The following is an 18,815-nucleotide window of genomic DNA, read 5'->3' on the forward strand; positions in this document are numbered from 1 at the left end:
TTAAACATTATGTATGTAAATAAAAATAAGATTTCTTTTGTAGTACTGAAATCCTAAAAAAATCAAATTAAATACCTTCAAAATTTAAAGAAAATACGACCTGAGGAAAAATTTTTCCTACTGCCAAACTTTTTGATGTGTAATTAATATAATATATAATTCATGAAGCTAACTTTTACTCGGAGAATATTCTTAAACGTCATTATTATTATTCATATAAATTCAGGAAACGAAAAAAATAAACTTTTAAACAAATCTTATGTATTTACATATAATATATGCCATATCAATTTCAGTTTTTACATATGTACATATGTATGTATAGGTATAATATTTGCTTTTCAAATGAAGCAGAAGGCATATACAATTTTTAATAATATATATCCATCAACAGAGCTCAATTGTATAATGTATAATACTTTCAACTAAAAGGTCACGGGTTCAGCATCACTTAAATCACGATTTAAGTGATGCTAACATCGTTTATTTTGCTTCTCAAAAGGAACTGAGAGTGACACTACAAGTGAAGAAGATACCAGTGGTTACATTAGTCATAAAACGGTACAAAACTAGCACTAACTACTAACGGCCACTTATCTGCTTAACTATGAGCGTTTTTCTTAATAAATAATGAGTATTAAATTTACGAAACAAAAGTTTGCGTTGTAAATATGATATTACTACTGGTTTTACCCGGCTTCGCTCGGTATTTGTTATATAAACCGCTTAAACGTGACTAATCTAATAGTAAACATTTTATTAAATTTATTTGAATAGTTTTATTTTATATAAATGTATTTGAATACTCATTTATTTTTTTATTAAATTGACTGTCACGAACAAACAAACATATATACTGTCTCTTTTGAAATTATATGTATACCAGAATCTGACGCCTGCGCCCCCGGTGACTTTGAATCCTTTGAATCGAAAAAAATTGAAAGTAATAAATCGATGACGTCAAGGATTTACGAAACAACAATACAAAGTGTCTTTCGAAATTATACATATATTAGATATTCGAAACCAAGTCAAAATTTGATGATTCGGATTATCCGTGCCCTTCCTCCCCAGCATTAGCACGGATAATCGAGAGTGTACTGTATAGCATTAAACGCCACAGTCTTAAATTGTATTATTAAACATTTGTTTCATTCAACGATCGATCAAAGTTAGAGGGAATAAAAAAAATAAAACAACGTTTCTTTTGCGACGTTTGAATATTGTAATACAATCAATACCGATTCATTTTCGATATATTTCTCTCTCTAGTCGCGATTTTTGCTTAAATTTCACACCACGCATGACCCACCTCCTTCCCCCCCCCCCCAACCCCATCGATTCGCTTAAAACAGTCAGGGGGGTTGGGGATACTGGACCTTTTTTTTCCTTTATAAATTTTTTTAGGCGATAGAAAGTTTCAGTCGGCGCAAGAAGAATTGCGAAAATCGTCCTCGTGCGAAGGATATTTAATCTGAAGTTTTCTAGTGACCCACTTAATTTGAACGACGCTAAGTTTGTCCATTAGCCAGTGTCGCCGAAATGAGCCTCTTTCTACCGCCAAATCTCTAAACCAGATTAACACTTTTGTATTAATGTACGGCGGCCGCTCAAAAAGCTCGCGGAAAATGTAAATAAAAAGACTTTCAAGTTGAATTAAGTGTTTTTTCATTTCAAAATATGCTTCAAACAAGCTAAAACACGTTTCCATGCAGTGTCGAAAAGTTTGAATTACAATGTGTATTGCATTATTCAATAATAATTTTCTTCTTAAACTGAAGGTAGCAGCATGCATTGCTATTGATCCTTACCTTTGACACAGCTTACAAAAAGTATTTTTTGGTACAATCTGCATATTATATATGGATAAGTTTAGACGCGATATTCTTTAGTGTTAGAAAGCATAAGCCAAGTTCAGATCTGGAAATCCCCTCTGGAGAAAGTCTGAAATGGCAGTCAGTAATAAAATATTTAGGAGTAACGTTCGATAAAAGAATGAGATGGGCACCTCACATTGAGGCAGCGAAATGCAAGGCGATGCGTAGTATATCCTCAATATACCTAATATTTAATCGCCGTAGTTCTTTATCAACTCAAAATAAAATAAAATTATATCGCACACTCATATTACCATTATTAATGCTATGCTTCACCTGTATGAAATAACGTCTCGAGTACTAACCTTTCCAAGCTCCAAATAATATAAAATAAATCCCTAAAAATAATTTATAACACACCCATATATACTAACTTGAAAAAAACTGCATGCCATAAATAATATTTCGTTTGTTACAGACATTACTAACAAACTAACCAGTAGATTCTATGACAGAATCACTTAGAACCATACTAACACACTTGTGAAGAGTTTCGGTGATTACAACAAAATGTCTATACCCTTAAGGTATAAACACAGATTACCTAAACACAATCGTCGACTTTAGAGAGTCTCTAATTCATATTATGTATTAGATGTATTATGCGCATTTATAAGAATTGTAAATAGGTTTTATTGATTGTTAAGAGTTGTAAATAAACTGATCAGTAAATCGGTATCTTTTTCAATAGATATAAGTTGTATTGTGAACATAATTTAGTAAAAATAAAAAGCATCTAAAAAAAATCACAATGTGAATTAATACAAACATCATTCACAGTGACATCTATAGAGAAATTTTTGCAGCATTTTTTTTATAGAAATTGATGAACTTCAAAACGCTGAATAACTCGAGATTTGCAATACAGATTGGAAAGAAAATGCCAATTTAAAGGAACCGTTTCAATGAAAATCAGGAAAATTGGTAAACTCGAAGAAAACGATCGACTTGGAGTCTCAAACCAAGGTCTGGCCCACGGCTACTAGTGGGAATCAAACCGTGATTGTAACCACTAGTCCACGCTGCTGGTTAGCATATATGTTCCGTAATAGTTTTGTGGCATTGACATTGAGCAGCATTAGCCGGCATTGTCTGTTCATATTATACAACAGTACATGTCACTGTAACGTATCGAGCAAAACCAGGTTGATTTGGCCACTATTGAAATATGCAAGACGTGACGTGACGTCATAGAAGCGTGTGCACGCATATTAATGATAGTACACTTGCACTAATTGCTGGATTGGCTTTCAGTGCTGGATTGTATGAATAGACCTATAATAGTATTCCCGAATCTGTAAACTCTACAACTGTTAAACCAAGTATTTCAATCCATGTTTGTGGTTAAAAATAAAATTTCAAACTGCATAGCAGCACCTTTAGAAATTATTAAATAAGATTCAAAATTGCTAACGCTCATATTATATGTATAGTCTCAAATTAAGTGTTTAGCTTACTTTGGGAACTTTATAAATCTCCTAAGAATGTATTATATGTGCAATATGTGTACATATATACGTAGATTTGAAGTTTTGGATGCAAAAATATATCTGACAATGTGATCGTTTGCAGCGATATAATATTATAACGATTTGACATTTGAAAGCGGCAAACTTCAATATTACAATGTGACAAACGTGTTATCATCCAAACAGCTTCATATATAATATCTACAAGACATTGAAAAGTAGATACAAATGTATGTATATATCTATAATATATATAGTGATGAATCCTCGTTTGATCTTCCGCTATGCAAATCTACAGTTTTCAATTCAGTACATTACAAATGGTAATAAAGTAACATTTATACATTTATATGATTAAAATATTCTATAATATTATAATACAAATTTCTGTTATATCATATTTTTTTATTTTTACATATATACCAGGAAGGCCTTACAGGAAAATCCCAATGCGCCTTCCTGGCCAATTACAAATACAAATGCAGCATTTTTTTTATTATAAGTCGTTGAATTGCGAGACACTGAAAAAACTCGCAAATTAACGAGACATCTATGAATTGTACATAAATTTTTATTGTACATCCATCAAATTTCAAATAGTGGTGACATAGTAGGTAGGAAGGATTTTTAGCCAATTTTTTTTCCGGGAACCGTTTCAACAATGAAATCAGAGAAAATTGGCAAACTCTGATAGGAAACGATCAACCTGGAGTCACAAATCCAGGTCTGACCAACAGCATACTCATTTTCATTTTCATTCAGGGATAGAACCCGGCACCTTCTTGACGGTAAGCAGAAGCTTAACGTCCGAGCTATGCTGCTGGCTATATACATAGATTAGTGGTTAGTATGTAATGGTTTCGAACAAAGTGGTCACGGGTTCAATTCTACTGGTTGCTGCTGGACAGACCTTGGATATGTGACTCCGGGTCGATCATTTCCTATTCGATTTTGCCAATTTATCTGATTTTCATGGAAACGGTTCCAACAAATTGGCATCCCTCTCGCAAAATTCGATCTATTCAGCATCTCGCATTTTCCCTGATTTCAATAAATTCTATAAAAATGTCCATAGGTGTCTCTGTGGGTGTTGATTCGTTGAACATATGTATTTGAATTATATTACGCTTCTGTACTGTGTTTGATCATAGATGTTTAAATGTAAAAAATATATATTAATAACACTGTTCGAGACGAAAAATGGTTCAGAGACGAGATATGACTTTTCTTATAGATCTATGTCCAGTAAACACGAATCTGGTAATAAAAAATGTTGATTGGCTTGAGATTCGGAGATATGTATATGTGTTTTTTAAATCGCACGATTTTTCTATACTTGTGTTGTTCGGTCGATGTCTCAAAATATGTCAATTTCCTGTTCAAAATGAATACTGTAATTTATGTATTTAATCTTTCATTTGTAGTACTTTTCAGCTTTCAAATCTGTCTAAGTAGTCGTCCAGTTTAAATCAAAAGTCAAAAGTACGTATTTTCACTTGGGATTTTTTCCCACTGTTAATACTATTTTATATTGAAACATGTTTATTGTTCAAATTGTTTATGTTTCAAATTGTTTATTATTCAAATTGTTTAAAACATGTTTAAAATTCTATTGATAACTGGCTTACTTCGATAAAATAAACGAATTTTTGTTATTATCATCTCGTCTCTGAACCAAATAAAAAGTCGTCATTTGTCGAACAGTCGAAAAATACATAATAAAATAAAATATTGAGAGAAAAATTTATTGCATATACAGTAGTATCAAAAATAATTAATAAATAGTTAAATTATATATTATAAAAAAATCTTTATATACACGTAAAATTGCTAAACCACTTTTGAGTGGCTAATCAAGAATAATGTACAGTATGGTTAGTATAATAACTCATTGAATTCGGCCTTTCATCTTTCCTCGCATATTTTTCCCCTTATTCAAATTAGCTGCATAAATTTCCCGAAAGGATATACATAAATTCTTTGAGCAAAGTTCTCAAAGAAAAGTGTCAAACGCAAGCACTTCACATTTTCAATTTTTCCTCTTCAACTACCACGCCAAACGTTTTGATCAATACATAACAACTAACATATTAAAATTGTACTCAATATGAATTGACATAATATTAAATAAAACAGACAAATTTGATTGCGGTCAATGATGACAAAAACCGATCGAGGCGCAATGGATGCGATAGTGTCAACCAATATAATATGTATATGTACATATATACAGCGTAGAAAGAACAAGAAGAGGAGTTAAATTCCCAACATGCTAGACTATTGAGATTCTTGCAAAGAATATTGTGTTCGAAAAATTATTTTCATAAATAAAATTTAGAAATTCGTCTCTCGTAGAATCTGCCCGTAGCGTCTCTTGTTATCACAAACATAATTTAACATAATCTTTTTTTTTATATGGTTTTAAAATTATTCGGTTAATATAACAAAAATTTTTGTTTTTGACGCAAAGTGACGAAAAATTGTTTTTGACGAAAAATTGCTGTTTTTTGACGCAAAGTGACGTTATCATGTGTCAAGTGTTGAGAAAGGTAAAAGGTAAGCCCAACCGGCCTTGTTTCTGTGCAAACTCTATGGCCAAAATTGTACCTTAGTATTATTTAAGGCCGATTGATCATCAAACACTACAATCAACATAGAGATATCTACGGACGCATTTTTGGAGCATTTTTAAATATCAACATACAACGAGATACTGTCAATTCAAATTATGCGAGAAATAAGACAGGATTGCTAATTTCAGATAAATTAGCAAACTCAAAGGAAACGATTGACCTTTTAGTAACATACCCAAGGTCTGGCCAGCAACAAAGCCAGGTATATAACCCATGACCATACAATCAAAAGCATTACATGCTGACTACTGATCTATGTTGCTGATTAAATATGCAATTTTTACAGCCGAAAATATTTCGAGGCATCATCGCGAAGCATCTCGAACCGAAAACACGTTACGAAGCAGTGTTAAGACACACATAATCTTACGGCACGGTATGCCTGGGTAGACGCCAGCTGTGAATAGGCGTGTTTTATATCATACGATCTTATTTTCTCATTTAAATTTCTCCTACATTTTCTCAAATATAAGAATCGCTGCTCCAGCTATCTATTGGTTTAGGTTGAAATCTGCCTCTAGACTAAAATGGTTAATTTAAAATGATGCCAGGCAAACATTCGAGCAATATGAAGCCAACAGGTATTTACATATTGTATATATAGATATAGTATAGTTTATTGATAGAACTCAAACAAAACGAGTAGCTCAAACCGAGCACAAAGATTGACTCAAAGTACAATGCCTCGCATCACGCTCAATTAACGCGTGATATATGTATGTAAGTACGTGTTAGACCGAACAACTTTGAGGCAAATTGAGACACTGAAGTAATTCCAATGCATAATTAATAAATTATTTCCATCCTCTTGAAAGTCGAACGATCGAGATTTAATCCGGTGTCAGTAGGGGCACCGGAAACGCGTCGGTTTTCCGGAGTTTTCCGAAGTTTTCCGAACAAACTTGGCGATTCTAGCGCCACCACACTACGTTGAAATGGTTGTGATTATCGACTCTAGTGAAGCTGTACACTTGAAATAAATCTTCGAAAACAACGTGGAGGTGCTATTGTCGCAGTCCTGACACGAACAATGCTCGCGGCCCTCCCCAGAGAATTTCCACGCTGGGTTAGGGTGAGTGCGAAGGGATGAGGTGGGTGGGATGAGAAATCCCACCCAACCACCCACTACCCCATTGCTGTCGAGCGACACTCGGAAACTCAGCACTGACGACCGTAACACAATAATGATTGATCGCAAACCTTCACTCATCGCTTATGTGAGTATATTTATGTATTGTATGTGCGAATACATAAAAAATAAAGTAACAAATGTCGGTTTGGGTTTTAAAATTTATTTATTTTTGTTGCCAAAAAGTCATATTTTTTCGAAATGTTTTACCCCTAATAGGATATGGTGGGACTAGATGTTGTCAAAATATTTAATTTCATCACTGACAGTATCGTATATGTATATAATATCGCTATTCTGTCTGTCTGTCTGTCTGAGATAACGCTCGCTGTACTTTAATACTCGTTTTGATTCGACATACGTATGTACATCAAAGCTAAACCACTGCCAAAACGTATATACGAATACAATTACAACAAAAAAAAACTTCTATATATATATGTATATATATATATATATATATATATATATATATATATATATATATATATATTGTTCAATACCAATGTTTCCTCTAGGCCAGGGTTTCCTAAACTTTTTCTGCAATGGAATCCTTCGCAAACCCGGAAATTTTAACGGAATACTTATGTTTTAGGTTGGGTAATTCCCAGGGCCGCCGAGAGGAATATAATTTCAAATAATTTCAGGCCCAATGACAAACTAAAAATAAAAAAATACTTAAAATAATATAATATTATTTATTTATGTATTTTTTACATACATATATACCATGAAGGCCTTACAGGTAACCTTAATGCGTTTTCCTGGCCAATTACAAACATTGCAGTATTTTTTTTTATTATACAAGTTGCTGAATTACGAGACACTGAAAAACTTGCAAATTAACGAGACATCTAAAAATTGTACATAAATTTTATTGTACATTAAACAATCTCAAATAGTGGTGAAATAGTAGGTAGGAAGGATATTTTAGCCAATTTTACTGGGAACCGTTTCAACAATAAAATCAGAGAAAATTGGCAAACTCGGATAGGAAACGATCGACCTGGAGTCACAAATATCCAAGTATGACCAGCAGCACTACAGATATACTCAGAAAAATTCTTTGCAATCGAGTTCAGCTCATGGGATCAAACCCGGCGCCTCTGCTGACCGAGCGACCGAGCTATGCTGCTGGCTAATATAAACATAAAAATATGAATATACGAAGCACTTAATGACTTTGATGATTTAAGTCCTTGAATTGCACATCTTCTTGATATCAGGCACAATATTGGTAAGATGAATTCTAGATAATATCTGGTATGTCGTCGATCTTGTCCCTGCATTTTGACTTCGTTGTAGCATAATAATAAAAATCCCACTTCCTATAAATAGGTTGTAGAAAACGGAAGTAAAAAAATAATAGCTTGTTTTGAAAAATTGGGGTGCTCTTCTGATAAACTCACCCAGAAATCATTTAAAGGTTGATCTTTGTATTTTTGTTTCAAATCAGTCACTAATTAAATTAATTAGATTCTCATACTTACTTCCGCTTAAGCCTACTGGTTTGGCTGTCACGGAAAATGGATTCCGAACCCAGGAATCGTTCTTACTGGTGTTCTAAAAAATACTTTGGAAACTTCTTCATCTACTTTAAAATTGAATTCATTCAAACATTCGTGTAAGGCAGGAAAACTATCAAAATTATTAGATTCAACGAGATGAAATCCAAAATTGTATTTTGTTATCAAAAGATGCAATTTTATCCCTTGTATTAAAATTGCATTTATTTATTAATCATTTGCACTTGGTAAAAATATCTGCCAATATGCATTTGACTTCGTGGTTCGTTGATTATAAATTCACACTTAACTACACAACATTTAATATAAAACATTAAATACCAAATAGTAAAACAACATTTTCAAATGTCACTTTGTTTTCACAAAATAATGTACATGTAAAAGCTTCTATTTCAATATTAGAGTTTATATTGTTAACACGTGGTTTCCATATTGAATGTTTTTTGCCTAAAATTATTTAATTAGCAACCGTGCGGACATTTTGGGCGATTTCTCACAATGAAAAGTTGTATCGTTTAGAGTTTTCCGTTTTAAAACAACCCTTTATTGTAAACAGGAAAGAGAGGATTTCGTACCCAGGTGGGTTGAATTATTTTCAAAAGCTATAATTGCACAAACAAGCTTGCCTTTACATTGGTCAGTATTTTCGTAAGTAGCTTTTGCGTCCTTCATCCTTTTATCACAATTACGTAAAAAATAAAGTAAAAACAACATTCAAAACACAATGAAAATGTACATATAATTGAGTCGCAGAAATGAAAGAAATGTAAAAGGCATTTCAAGAGATCTCAGAGACGTAAAGTGATTGTTTTAAAGTTTCTTCACAATTTATTATTAAATCATTTTGTGCGGTTTTTCTTTCATTTAAAATGTACATACATAATTGCTTTGTGATAATTTACTATTTGCCATTTAGAAAAGAATTCCACTAATGATTTTCCGTGGACTTCTAAAGTAACGCATTCACAAAGAGTTCGCTTCAAATAAACTATATATTGAAGCTTGTTTGTCAATTATGAAGGCTTTTGTTCACAACACAATACTATCGGTGGGACTATCGGAAATAAATAATTAACTCAAATATTTCAAAATTTATTAAATTAACCGTGCGATCAAATTTTTATTTATTTTTAGCCGAAATTTAATGAAAAGTGAAAAAAGTTACGACAAATCAGAGTTGGTTAAAGTTTGGAATGAAATCCTCCCAACAATGTAGTAAATTCTGAAATCCTTAATATTTTTAAAAACAAGCTAGATGTCTTATCTTAAAGGATTCTTGTTATTATTTTTCTTTTCCAATATCTTTTCTATATTTTTGTTTTCTTTTAATTATTATGTTACCGTTCCAGATATTTTTATTTTTTTTATCTTTCGGTATTTACTCTTATTTCGTAGTTTATCTTATTATTGTTATGAATATTTTTGTTTTATAATATACGTATATAAAAAAGGACGCGATGTATGTATGTGGGTGTACGGGTATGTGGCGGACGCGTCAACGGGTATGGATACTTCAAAAAATCTAATTTTAGAATGCCAAGAGTATACGTTTTGTATAGGGTTGTGGCGTGACACTTGATCATGTCTAGGAGACGCGTGGGAGTGGGAACCTGGTGTGTTCTATACTCCTGTGCTCCTGATATTACGCGATTTGGAACGGGTGGGGTCAGCGTCAGATGCGCGGGAGCCTACACTCATTCACACATTTCAACGAAGACACACACACACACACACACATTCATTCATCATTTCACACATGCATGCGAAATGCGCATTATGTAATAAGCGTGCGCGCCTATAAATTACCTTACACTATATTTATATATGTACATATATAACATACATATAACTTTATTTTAATTCGTGTATCAATTTCTTTCCAAAGCCACCCATTGAAATCAACGAGCACAACACTAGTTATTTATATTACATAAGTCAAACCCCGTGGGGCTATCGCCTTTGTCGCCCTAACCATGTATTTTTAAAAAAATAAATAAATAAAATTTTGAAATAATTTCTCTCAAATGAAAATTCTTCCCTGTACATCCATATATATATGTATGTATAAAATTGAATGACAGTTTGTCTGTCTCATATAGGATCCTAAACCACTGAACCGATTACAATGGAACTTTCAAGATTTGTTGTATGCATGTCCGGGAAGCTTACTAACGGGAAAAAAACGAGAAAAACCTCGTATAATTAATAATAATATTTGTAATTAAGATTTTACCGACGCGAAAGTTTGAAGCGCCATTGTGTAGTCAAGGAAATGTGATCATTGATAACCACGTCACCAGTTGGTTTATGATGACACGGCATTGAAGAGACATTAGTAGAGCTACAACCATCATTTGAAGTGGGAATTGCATGCCATATTCTGGCATTGCAACGCATGTCGGGTTCAGCTAGTTCATCTAATATATATGTATATAAAAATGAAAAACAACTGGAAAATAGAAAAATCCCTCGCCTCAGGGCTAAGTTTTTTCAAACACATTTTATGCATATAATATTAAAATGATAACACACTCTTATTTCAGTCCGGTCTTGTAAATATTTTCTTAATAAGCTTGCCAAGCAAACAAACACCTACGCTTGAACTTTACATGCATATATAAAAGCTGTATAGGGAAAGCGTACGTTAACCTTTCGGATCGAATCTGTCTAATCCAGTGGTTGAGAACATGCGAAACCATATAAGCATGATAAATTGTGTATATATATATACATAATTCATTATATTTGATTTTGATTTTTAAATGCTTTTTATTATTACGAATTTATGTTCACAATACATCTTATATCTATTTTAATAGCTACTGATCTACTGATCATTTTCTATTTTACAATTTTAATTTAATTTGGTTAGTAATCACAGTATTATATTATTGTAATGTTAATCTAAAGCATAATAGGAAAAAGAGCTCAAAAACCTATTTACAATCCTTATAAATGTTCATAATACATCTAATACATAATATTAATTAAAGACTATCTAAAGTCGATGACCTAAAGCAGATTGTGTTTAGGTAATCTGTGTTTATACCTGAAGGGTATAGACATTTTGTTGTAATCACCGAGACTCTTCACAAGTGTGTTAGTATGGTTATTAGTGATTCTTTCATAGAATCTACTGGTTAGTTTGTTAGTAATGTCTGTAACAAACGGAATATTATATATAGCATGCAGTTTTTTCAGGTTAGTATATATGGGTGTATTATAAATTATTTTAAGGGATTTATTTTGTATTACTTGGAGCTTGGAAAGGTTAGTATTCGAGGCGTTATTCCATACAGGTGAATTCATTATATGGATCTATATTGAAATCACAGCGAACTTGCCTGGCGTTATCAGGGTTTTTTAGCATGGAGTTCATCGATCCCGGACTCCAAACCATTCCTGAGCCGGTATATGTTTAAGTTAGAGTACCATTTGATGTGGTGGTTTCAAATTAAATACTTGGTCCTTTAATTGAAAAAGATTCCCGACCGCTGATCTAATCCAAATCTTCGAAAGTAAATATTGAATGGGATAGGCATAGGTTACACCTTAATCTCAAAAGGGAAAAGCCGTCAACACGTCAAAACACATCACACTATGGGCGAATTAATTTCGCCCCTCAAATAACCGTAATTATGATAAGCACAAGCTCATAAATAATAATTATCGTTGTGGCAAACGAACGCCGAATATGTATCTTTAATTATACACGAAAACGAAAATAAACATCGCTTTTGGGTCGTAAACAAAAACGGCCGCGTAATATTTTCGAGAAATCCGCGGGGAAATTTTATAAATTAAACGTTCGCATTTTCTCCGTGTCAAAATGAAGGATTCGCGTTTAAATCTCCCGTCTCCAATAAATTGAGGACGATTTATCAACAAGGAGAAAAAGTCGCGAATGAAGTGAGAGGACGAAACTGTCGCAGACATTGTCGATAAGTTATCTCCTCTACTCACGACTCACGTAAAATGATAGCTTTGATATCGAGTTCCGAATGACAACGGAACACTTGTTAAATAAGACTAATTTGAATTCCCATCCGATTAATATAATTCGTTCCGCGCACAGACTCTGCAAATTATATGAAAATTTAATTTAAAAAATGTATAATAGATATGAGAAAACGCAGACGCTATTACGAGTAACGCAATCGTTCTTATTCAACTCGTATTTTTTGAAATTTTCCATGCGGAATAAATTCTATAGAATCCGATCATTTGGTACTTGAAGCGATCCCAACTCATACATTTCGAAAATGATATACAATTTACTCTCAATTATCCGGCTGAAGATTATCCGTGCATGTTAACAACTTTTATCAAACAATAAATCAACGATTTATTCTATCAATGATGATTATAACGTACCAGAATACTTAACATAAAATATATGGAGTAACTCTTTTTAAGAAGTTTCAATGGATTTTTACATACCTTCTTTACGTTTCACTTACGATTACAATTCGGGAAAAAAATTGCCTCTTATCCGATCGTTTTCATACTTTGCCATATTACTCATTTTGGTCATCAATATAAGTAAATGGATCCTCCGTCATTACGATGGTGCAAAAATATCGTGTAATGCTGCGTACGGACCAAACCAACGACGAATTTGGTCCAACGATTTAACCAGCAGGATTAAACCAGTAGCGTACAAAATATCGAAATAAAAATTAAATTTAAAAATTGAAATTAAATATCAAAATTAAAAATATTATTATTATATTAAAATTAAATTCAAATATCAAAATAAAATCATAATCAATATATTAAAATTAAAATAAAATATTGAAAGTTAAAACAGAACATGCCCAATTTAAATAAATTTTCGAGATTGACCTAAAATTAGATCATCAACAATCACATACAGATAATCCTCGACTTTTGTTTGTCGAAGATGCTTTGACTTACGTAGATGCGCACTAAGATCGAAAAAAAAATCAAAGAATTATTATTTTTACTTCCCCGTAATGCGCAGCTACTGATCATATATTATGTGTAAGTATGGGTGACGTCTTCGATCTCTTCAACCCGAGACGTTGTCGGTTTTATCAAAGGAAATTCTTTTGTCTTCAATTGTTTCTCTCGTCGTAATAAATCAATTAATTAAATCATTTCAGAGGTAAATTTTATCGGATAATGTCTTCAATTGTTTCTCTCGTCGAAATAAATCAAATAATTAAATCCATCTCAGAGGTAAAATTTATCGGATAATGTGTAATTATTAATTTTATTTCGACGAAAGAAAAAAAAACCCTTTGACAAATCACCGACATTTTTTTTGTTAAATATTTCATCGACGGCGAAACACATTGGTGTATCGTGACGACTTATAAGAAACAATAACAAGGTTTTTTTCGCTCGTAATTATAATATTTCTCTGGTTGTAATGCATAATATAAGCATTTTCTATCAAAATGTACGAGGCCTTAAATCTAAACTGGATGAATTAGGTTCTAACTCGGCTATTCAATGTGCTGACATCCTGGTACTAACGGAAACCTGGCTTGACGACTCTGTGCATGATTCTTTTTAATTTACATTAATGACATCTCAAAAATAATTAAGTATTCAGACTATCTTTTATTCGCCGATGACCTTAAGCTTTTTAAGACAGTTAAGTCTCATAGTGACGCAGCCCTTCTCCAATTGGACTTAGATGCGCTGTCAAGTTGGTCTGTCGATAATAAATTATTTTTTAGCATTCAAAAATGCTGTGTTCTCAATGTGACAAGATCTTCAAATCGCTTGATTTATCCATATCGCCTAAGTGGTGTTGAATTAAAGTTTGTAGATGAATATTGTGATTTGGGGGTCTTGTTCTCGAATAATTTTCAATTTAAACGACACATAGACAATATTTGTTTGCGTGCAACAAAAATGCTGGGATTCTTACTAAGAGTTAGCAAACCTTTCCAGAGTACGTTGGTGCTTAAAATTCTTTATGAATCTTTAGTACGTAGTATTCTAGAATTTTCTTCTATTATATGGAATCCTACCCATATAACTCATTCATTGAAGATTGAGAGAATCCAAAAACGGTTTCTCAGATATCTTTATTTGAAACAGTATGGTTATTATCCTTGGCTATATCCTAGTGCATTCCTATTAGGGGCGTTAGGTTTCAACTCATTGGAGTCTCGTCGGAATATGTTACTGGGAAGACACTTTTTTAAGCTGTTGAATGGGATAATACACAATCCTCAGGTTCTAAAGGAATTTAGGTTTAATGCACCTTGTAAATTCAGGGACTTGAGAAATCGTGATTTGTTTGTTCCTCCTGTGGCTCGCACAAATATGTTGTCAACGGCTCCTATATCTAGAGCGATATATCTGCTTAACAGGATTTCTGGTGAAATTGACCTCTTCAATATAAAATATACTAATCTGGTTGAGTGGTTGTTGAGGAATGCCAGTGGTTGATTTTGCCTATTATAAATATTAATGATTGTTATTACTTTATCTATGTTTTTTCTTTTTTTTATGATTTTATGATTTTAATGATGTTGTGTTAATATTGTTATTATTATAAGTTATTATTACTGTTATCATGTTATTATTACTGAATGACCGGCCACAGCGACGCGTTGGAGAACTCTGTAATGTCACTGTGGCTAATATGTTAAATAAATAAATAAAAAATTAAAAAAATATCGTTGTAATTCAAAACATTGTTGTAATTCAAAACATCAACGATGATCTAATTTTAGCTCAATCTCGCTCGTTAGCTTAATTTTGATATTTAATTTCAATTTTTTTATTTCATTTTTATTTCGATATTTTGTACGCTACTGGTTTTAAAAGTTGGCCCAAAATCGTCATTGGTTTGGTGCGTACGGACCATAAGACGCGTTTGAAATTTTAATTTCTATTTTTAAACACAGATGGCGGTAGTAAAATAAAACTATTGGTAGTTTTATTCAAAATAATAATTTTATATACAAATTATAGAAGAGTTATGTTTTTAAAAACGACCCTGGTGATGGTAAATTAGAAAATTTTTAAAAAAATCTGAAAAATCTGGCAAATTTACAGGACAAGAATTGATTACTAAATTAATTAATACTGAATTACTAGTTCATACAATCATCGCTTTTCAGTTATCTGTGTCTCCTTTATAATTATTGACCGGAAAATCGAGAGTACACCGTATGTATGAACATATGTAGTTCCTTAATGTGTTAGATAAACTATCCGGTTCCTAAAGAGGGCTGTACACCCGAAACCTTAATTTTGTTACCGTTCCTTTCTTCGATATATATATTGAGTGTATGTATATATTGAGTGAATGCGACAATATATATCAATATATATATTGAGTGAATGTGACAGTTGCGCTTCAACCAGATAAAACGTATTTTAAATTGACAAAATCGAGGTTTCGTATTCTTCTATTTCCTCCTCCAAAACTGAACCAATTTTTAAAAAAATTTCATCATCGGTATGAGAAAGATACTTTCTGTGCATCTATCGGCGTATTTTTTTTAAAATCGACCTTTAAATAAGCACGCTGGACTCGTTTCGTGGGTGTAAAAATGAGGCGATTTTATAGATGTTTGGCGGCTCCTAGCTCCTATAAAAAATAATTAATTCAAAAAAATAAAACGATAGATGCACCCCAATGGTGGATATCCATAGCATATTAAAAAATAATTTCTCTAGTGCCATAATTGAGGAAGGGAGAAGTATAGTACGTTTGTATAGACAAGGCGCTGCTGTCCAGCCCTCTTAATGTGATAGAAAAACATTTGGACATGTTTAATTGTCAAGTTTTATTTTATTGTTATTTTTATTTTTATTTCAATTAATCATGCCCACTCGCCTAACAGATTACTCCAAAGCGGCGAGAGTGCTAAACAGACTAAGACTCGACAAATTATATATCATATATATTAAATACATAATTATTACACACATTCAAATGTAAATCGAAACAAACACCTGACATCTATGGTCAGACATTACAAACATCGTAAACAATACGATCAATAACATTTTTCATGTAACAATACGATTTTTACATTCAATAATCATCCACAGAGACATCTATGGAGAGAAATCTGGCGAAACCCGAGATATAACAATAACTCAAGGTTTGACTCAACCTCGACAAACCAAGGTCTGGCCAACAACGAGACTCTAGTGGGAATCGAACAACACTCACCACTGGACCACGCTGCTGGTTGATGAACTGGTCAGTTTCATGAGATTCAACATGATTCTATTTGAATGAGATGAATGATTTGTAATTGTTATTGTTCTTTTCTTTTTTTTCTAAGACTGGTGACAATCAATCAATCATCCACCCAGACATAATTGGAGATTAATCTGGTGAAACCTGAGATTTATTTATTTATTTATTTATTTAATAGTTTTGGACCATTGTGGCATTACAGGAAGAACCTAATGCGCCACAATGGCCCACATTTGAAAAAGATATAAAAACAAGTAAACTGTAAATAAAGGAAAAATCAAAAGCAGAAAACATGGTAAAATAAAAAAATAAAAAAAAAGTAACAAAAGGAAAATAATACATCATTCAGAGCGAAAAATAACAAAAGTGTAAAAATCAAAAATAAAATCCATAAATCCCATTCTTTGTTGACACTGAACAAAATTGAAATAGTATATAAAAATGTACAAAGGAGAAAGAAAAAATAAAATAAAATAAAACAAAATATGAATAAAAAATAAAATCAAAGCGAGGCCCAAATGGAAGAGAGTAGATTAAGATTCCACTCATACATCACATTCAAATTAAGAAAGTAATGATGAGCGCAGGTTACCAGATAAATATGTTAAAATAATATCCGATAATCTACGCTCCCCAAGGTGGAAATATAACAAAAGCTCAAAGTTTGCAATAAAAAAAATGGAGAGGAAAAGCCAATTTTACACAAACCGTTTCAATCAGAAAAATTGGCAAATTCTGATAAGAAACGATCGACCTCGACAAACCAAGGTCTGGCCAACAACGAGACTCTAGTGGAAATCGAACCCGTGACACTACGCACAAAATAATACAACACTCACCACTAGACCACGCTGCTGGTTAATGAACTGGTCAGTTTCATGAGATTCAACATGAGTCTACTTGATTGAGATGAATGATTGATAATTTTTTTTTGTGAGACGTATTTCGTGTGACGCATTGGGGCAATTTGTCATCCACAAACGACAATTCACAATCAATCATCCACCCAGATATACATATATGGAGAGAAATATGGCGAAACCTGAGATATAACAATAACTCAAGGTTTGCAATAGAAAATTGGAGAGGAAAAGCCAATTTTACAGGAACCGTTTCCGTTTATTAATATAAAAAAAATCTACGAATATAAATGGATTTCTTACCGTGAATTGGGGTAGAGTGGCACAGGAGGAGGGTGCTGGAGCTGTGCTGCCATAGTTGAGCTGATAACTGGACGACAGAATCTTCTTGTGGGCTGAAGCGTGCGCCCTGTAAGCTGACACGCTCAACTTCATCTCCAGTCTGGCTTCTGCTTCATGTCTTCACACGGTGGCTGCAGACGTGACCACGTGTCCAACAGCGAGTGCTGTGCGCCACCTAAACGGTTAATATTCAACTAGAGTTCCAGTACAGGTTTAATAATATCGAACAAAGCGTTACTTTGAAACAAGTTTAAAGTTGAGCCATAACTACGGCTTGCCAACTTCTAGGACTGTGAGACTTGTCAGAACACTGAAGGATATTGCTCGGTACCCAGATCCTTGTATTGATCCCGTGTGGCTTTCAATACGCTTATGAATCTACCCTTTGGCTGCCGAGCACATCACATATAACGTCACACGCAGTGGCGGCTCCTCTTAAAACGATCCTCTCACACATAAAAGCAATAACTAACTGAAGAACAAGGGGTCGAGGAATCGGCGACCTTCGGAACCGATCGCTAAAACTCGTAATTTTTGTATGGAAACATATCTATTTATTTACGTGTCAAGAACACTTGAGTGCTCTTTTTTTATTACTAGCCTCTTCTTACTTCAATTTCGATTTTTTTTTACCAGCCTCTTACTTCATTTTTGATTTTTTCGTCTGGCAAAATTTGGGTTCTTATCCGATCGTTTTCAAACTTTGCCATTTTGCTCGGTTTGATCATCAATATATGTGGAAATGAAGTCCGACATTATGATTTTGAAAAATAATTGTA

General features: G+C 32.9%; 1 protein-coding gene across 1 annotated transcript in view; it reads right to left on the reverse strand.

The window, feature by feature from the left end:
- The window catches only part of LOC143911065 (uncharacterized), a 165,683-nt gene extending 147,554 nt beyond the window's left edge, over positions 1-18,129 (reverse strand). The window contains 1 exon segment of the mRNA XM_077429792.1: positions 17,998-18,129. Within this exon segment, the coding sequence (XP_077285918.1) occupies positions 17,998-18,129 (132 nt within the window).
- Positions 18,130-18,815: the final 686 nt, after the last annotated feature.

This window comes from Arctopsyche grandis, chromosome 1 (genome assembly GCF_051622035.1).
Source record: "Arctopsyche grandis isolate Sample6627 chromosome 1, ASM5162203v2, whole genome shotgun sequence".
Taxonomy (NCBI): domain Eukaryota; kingdom Metazoa; phylum Arthropoda; class Insecta; order Trichoptera; family Hydropsychidae; genus Arctopsyche; species Arctopsyche grandis.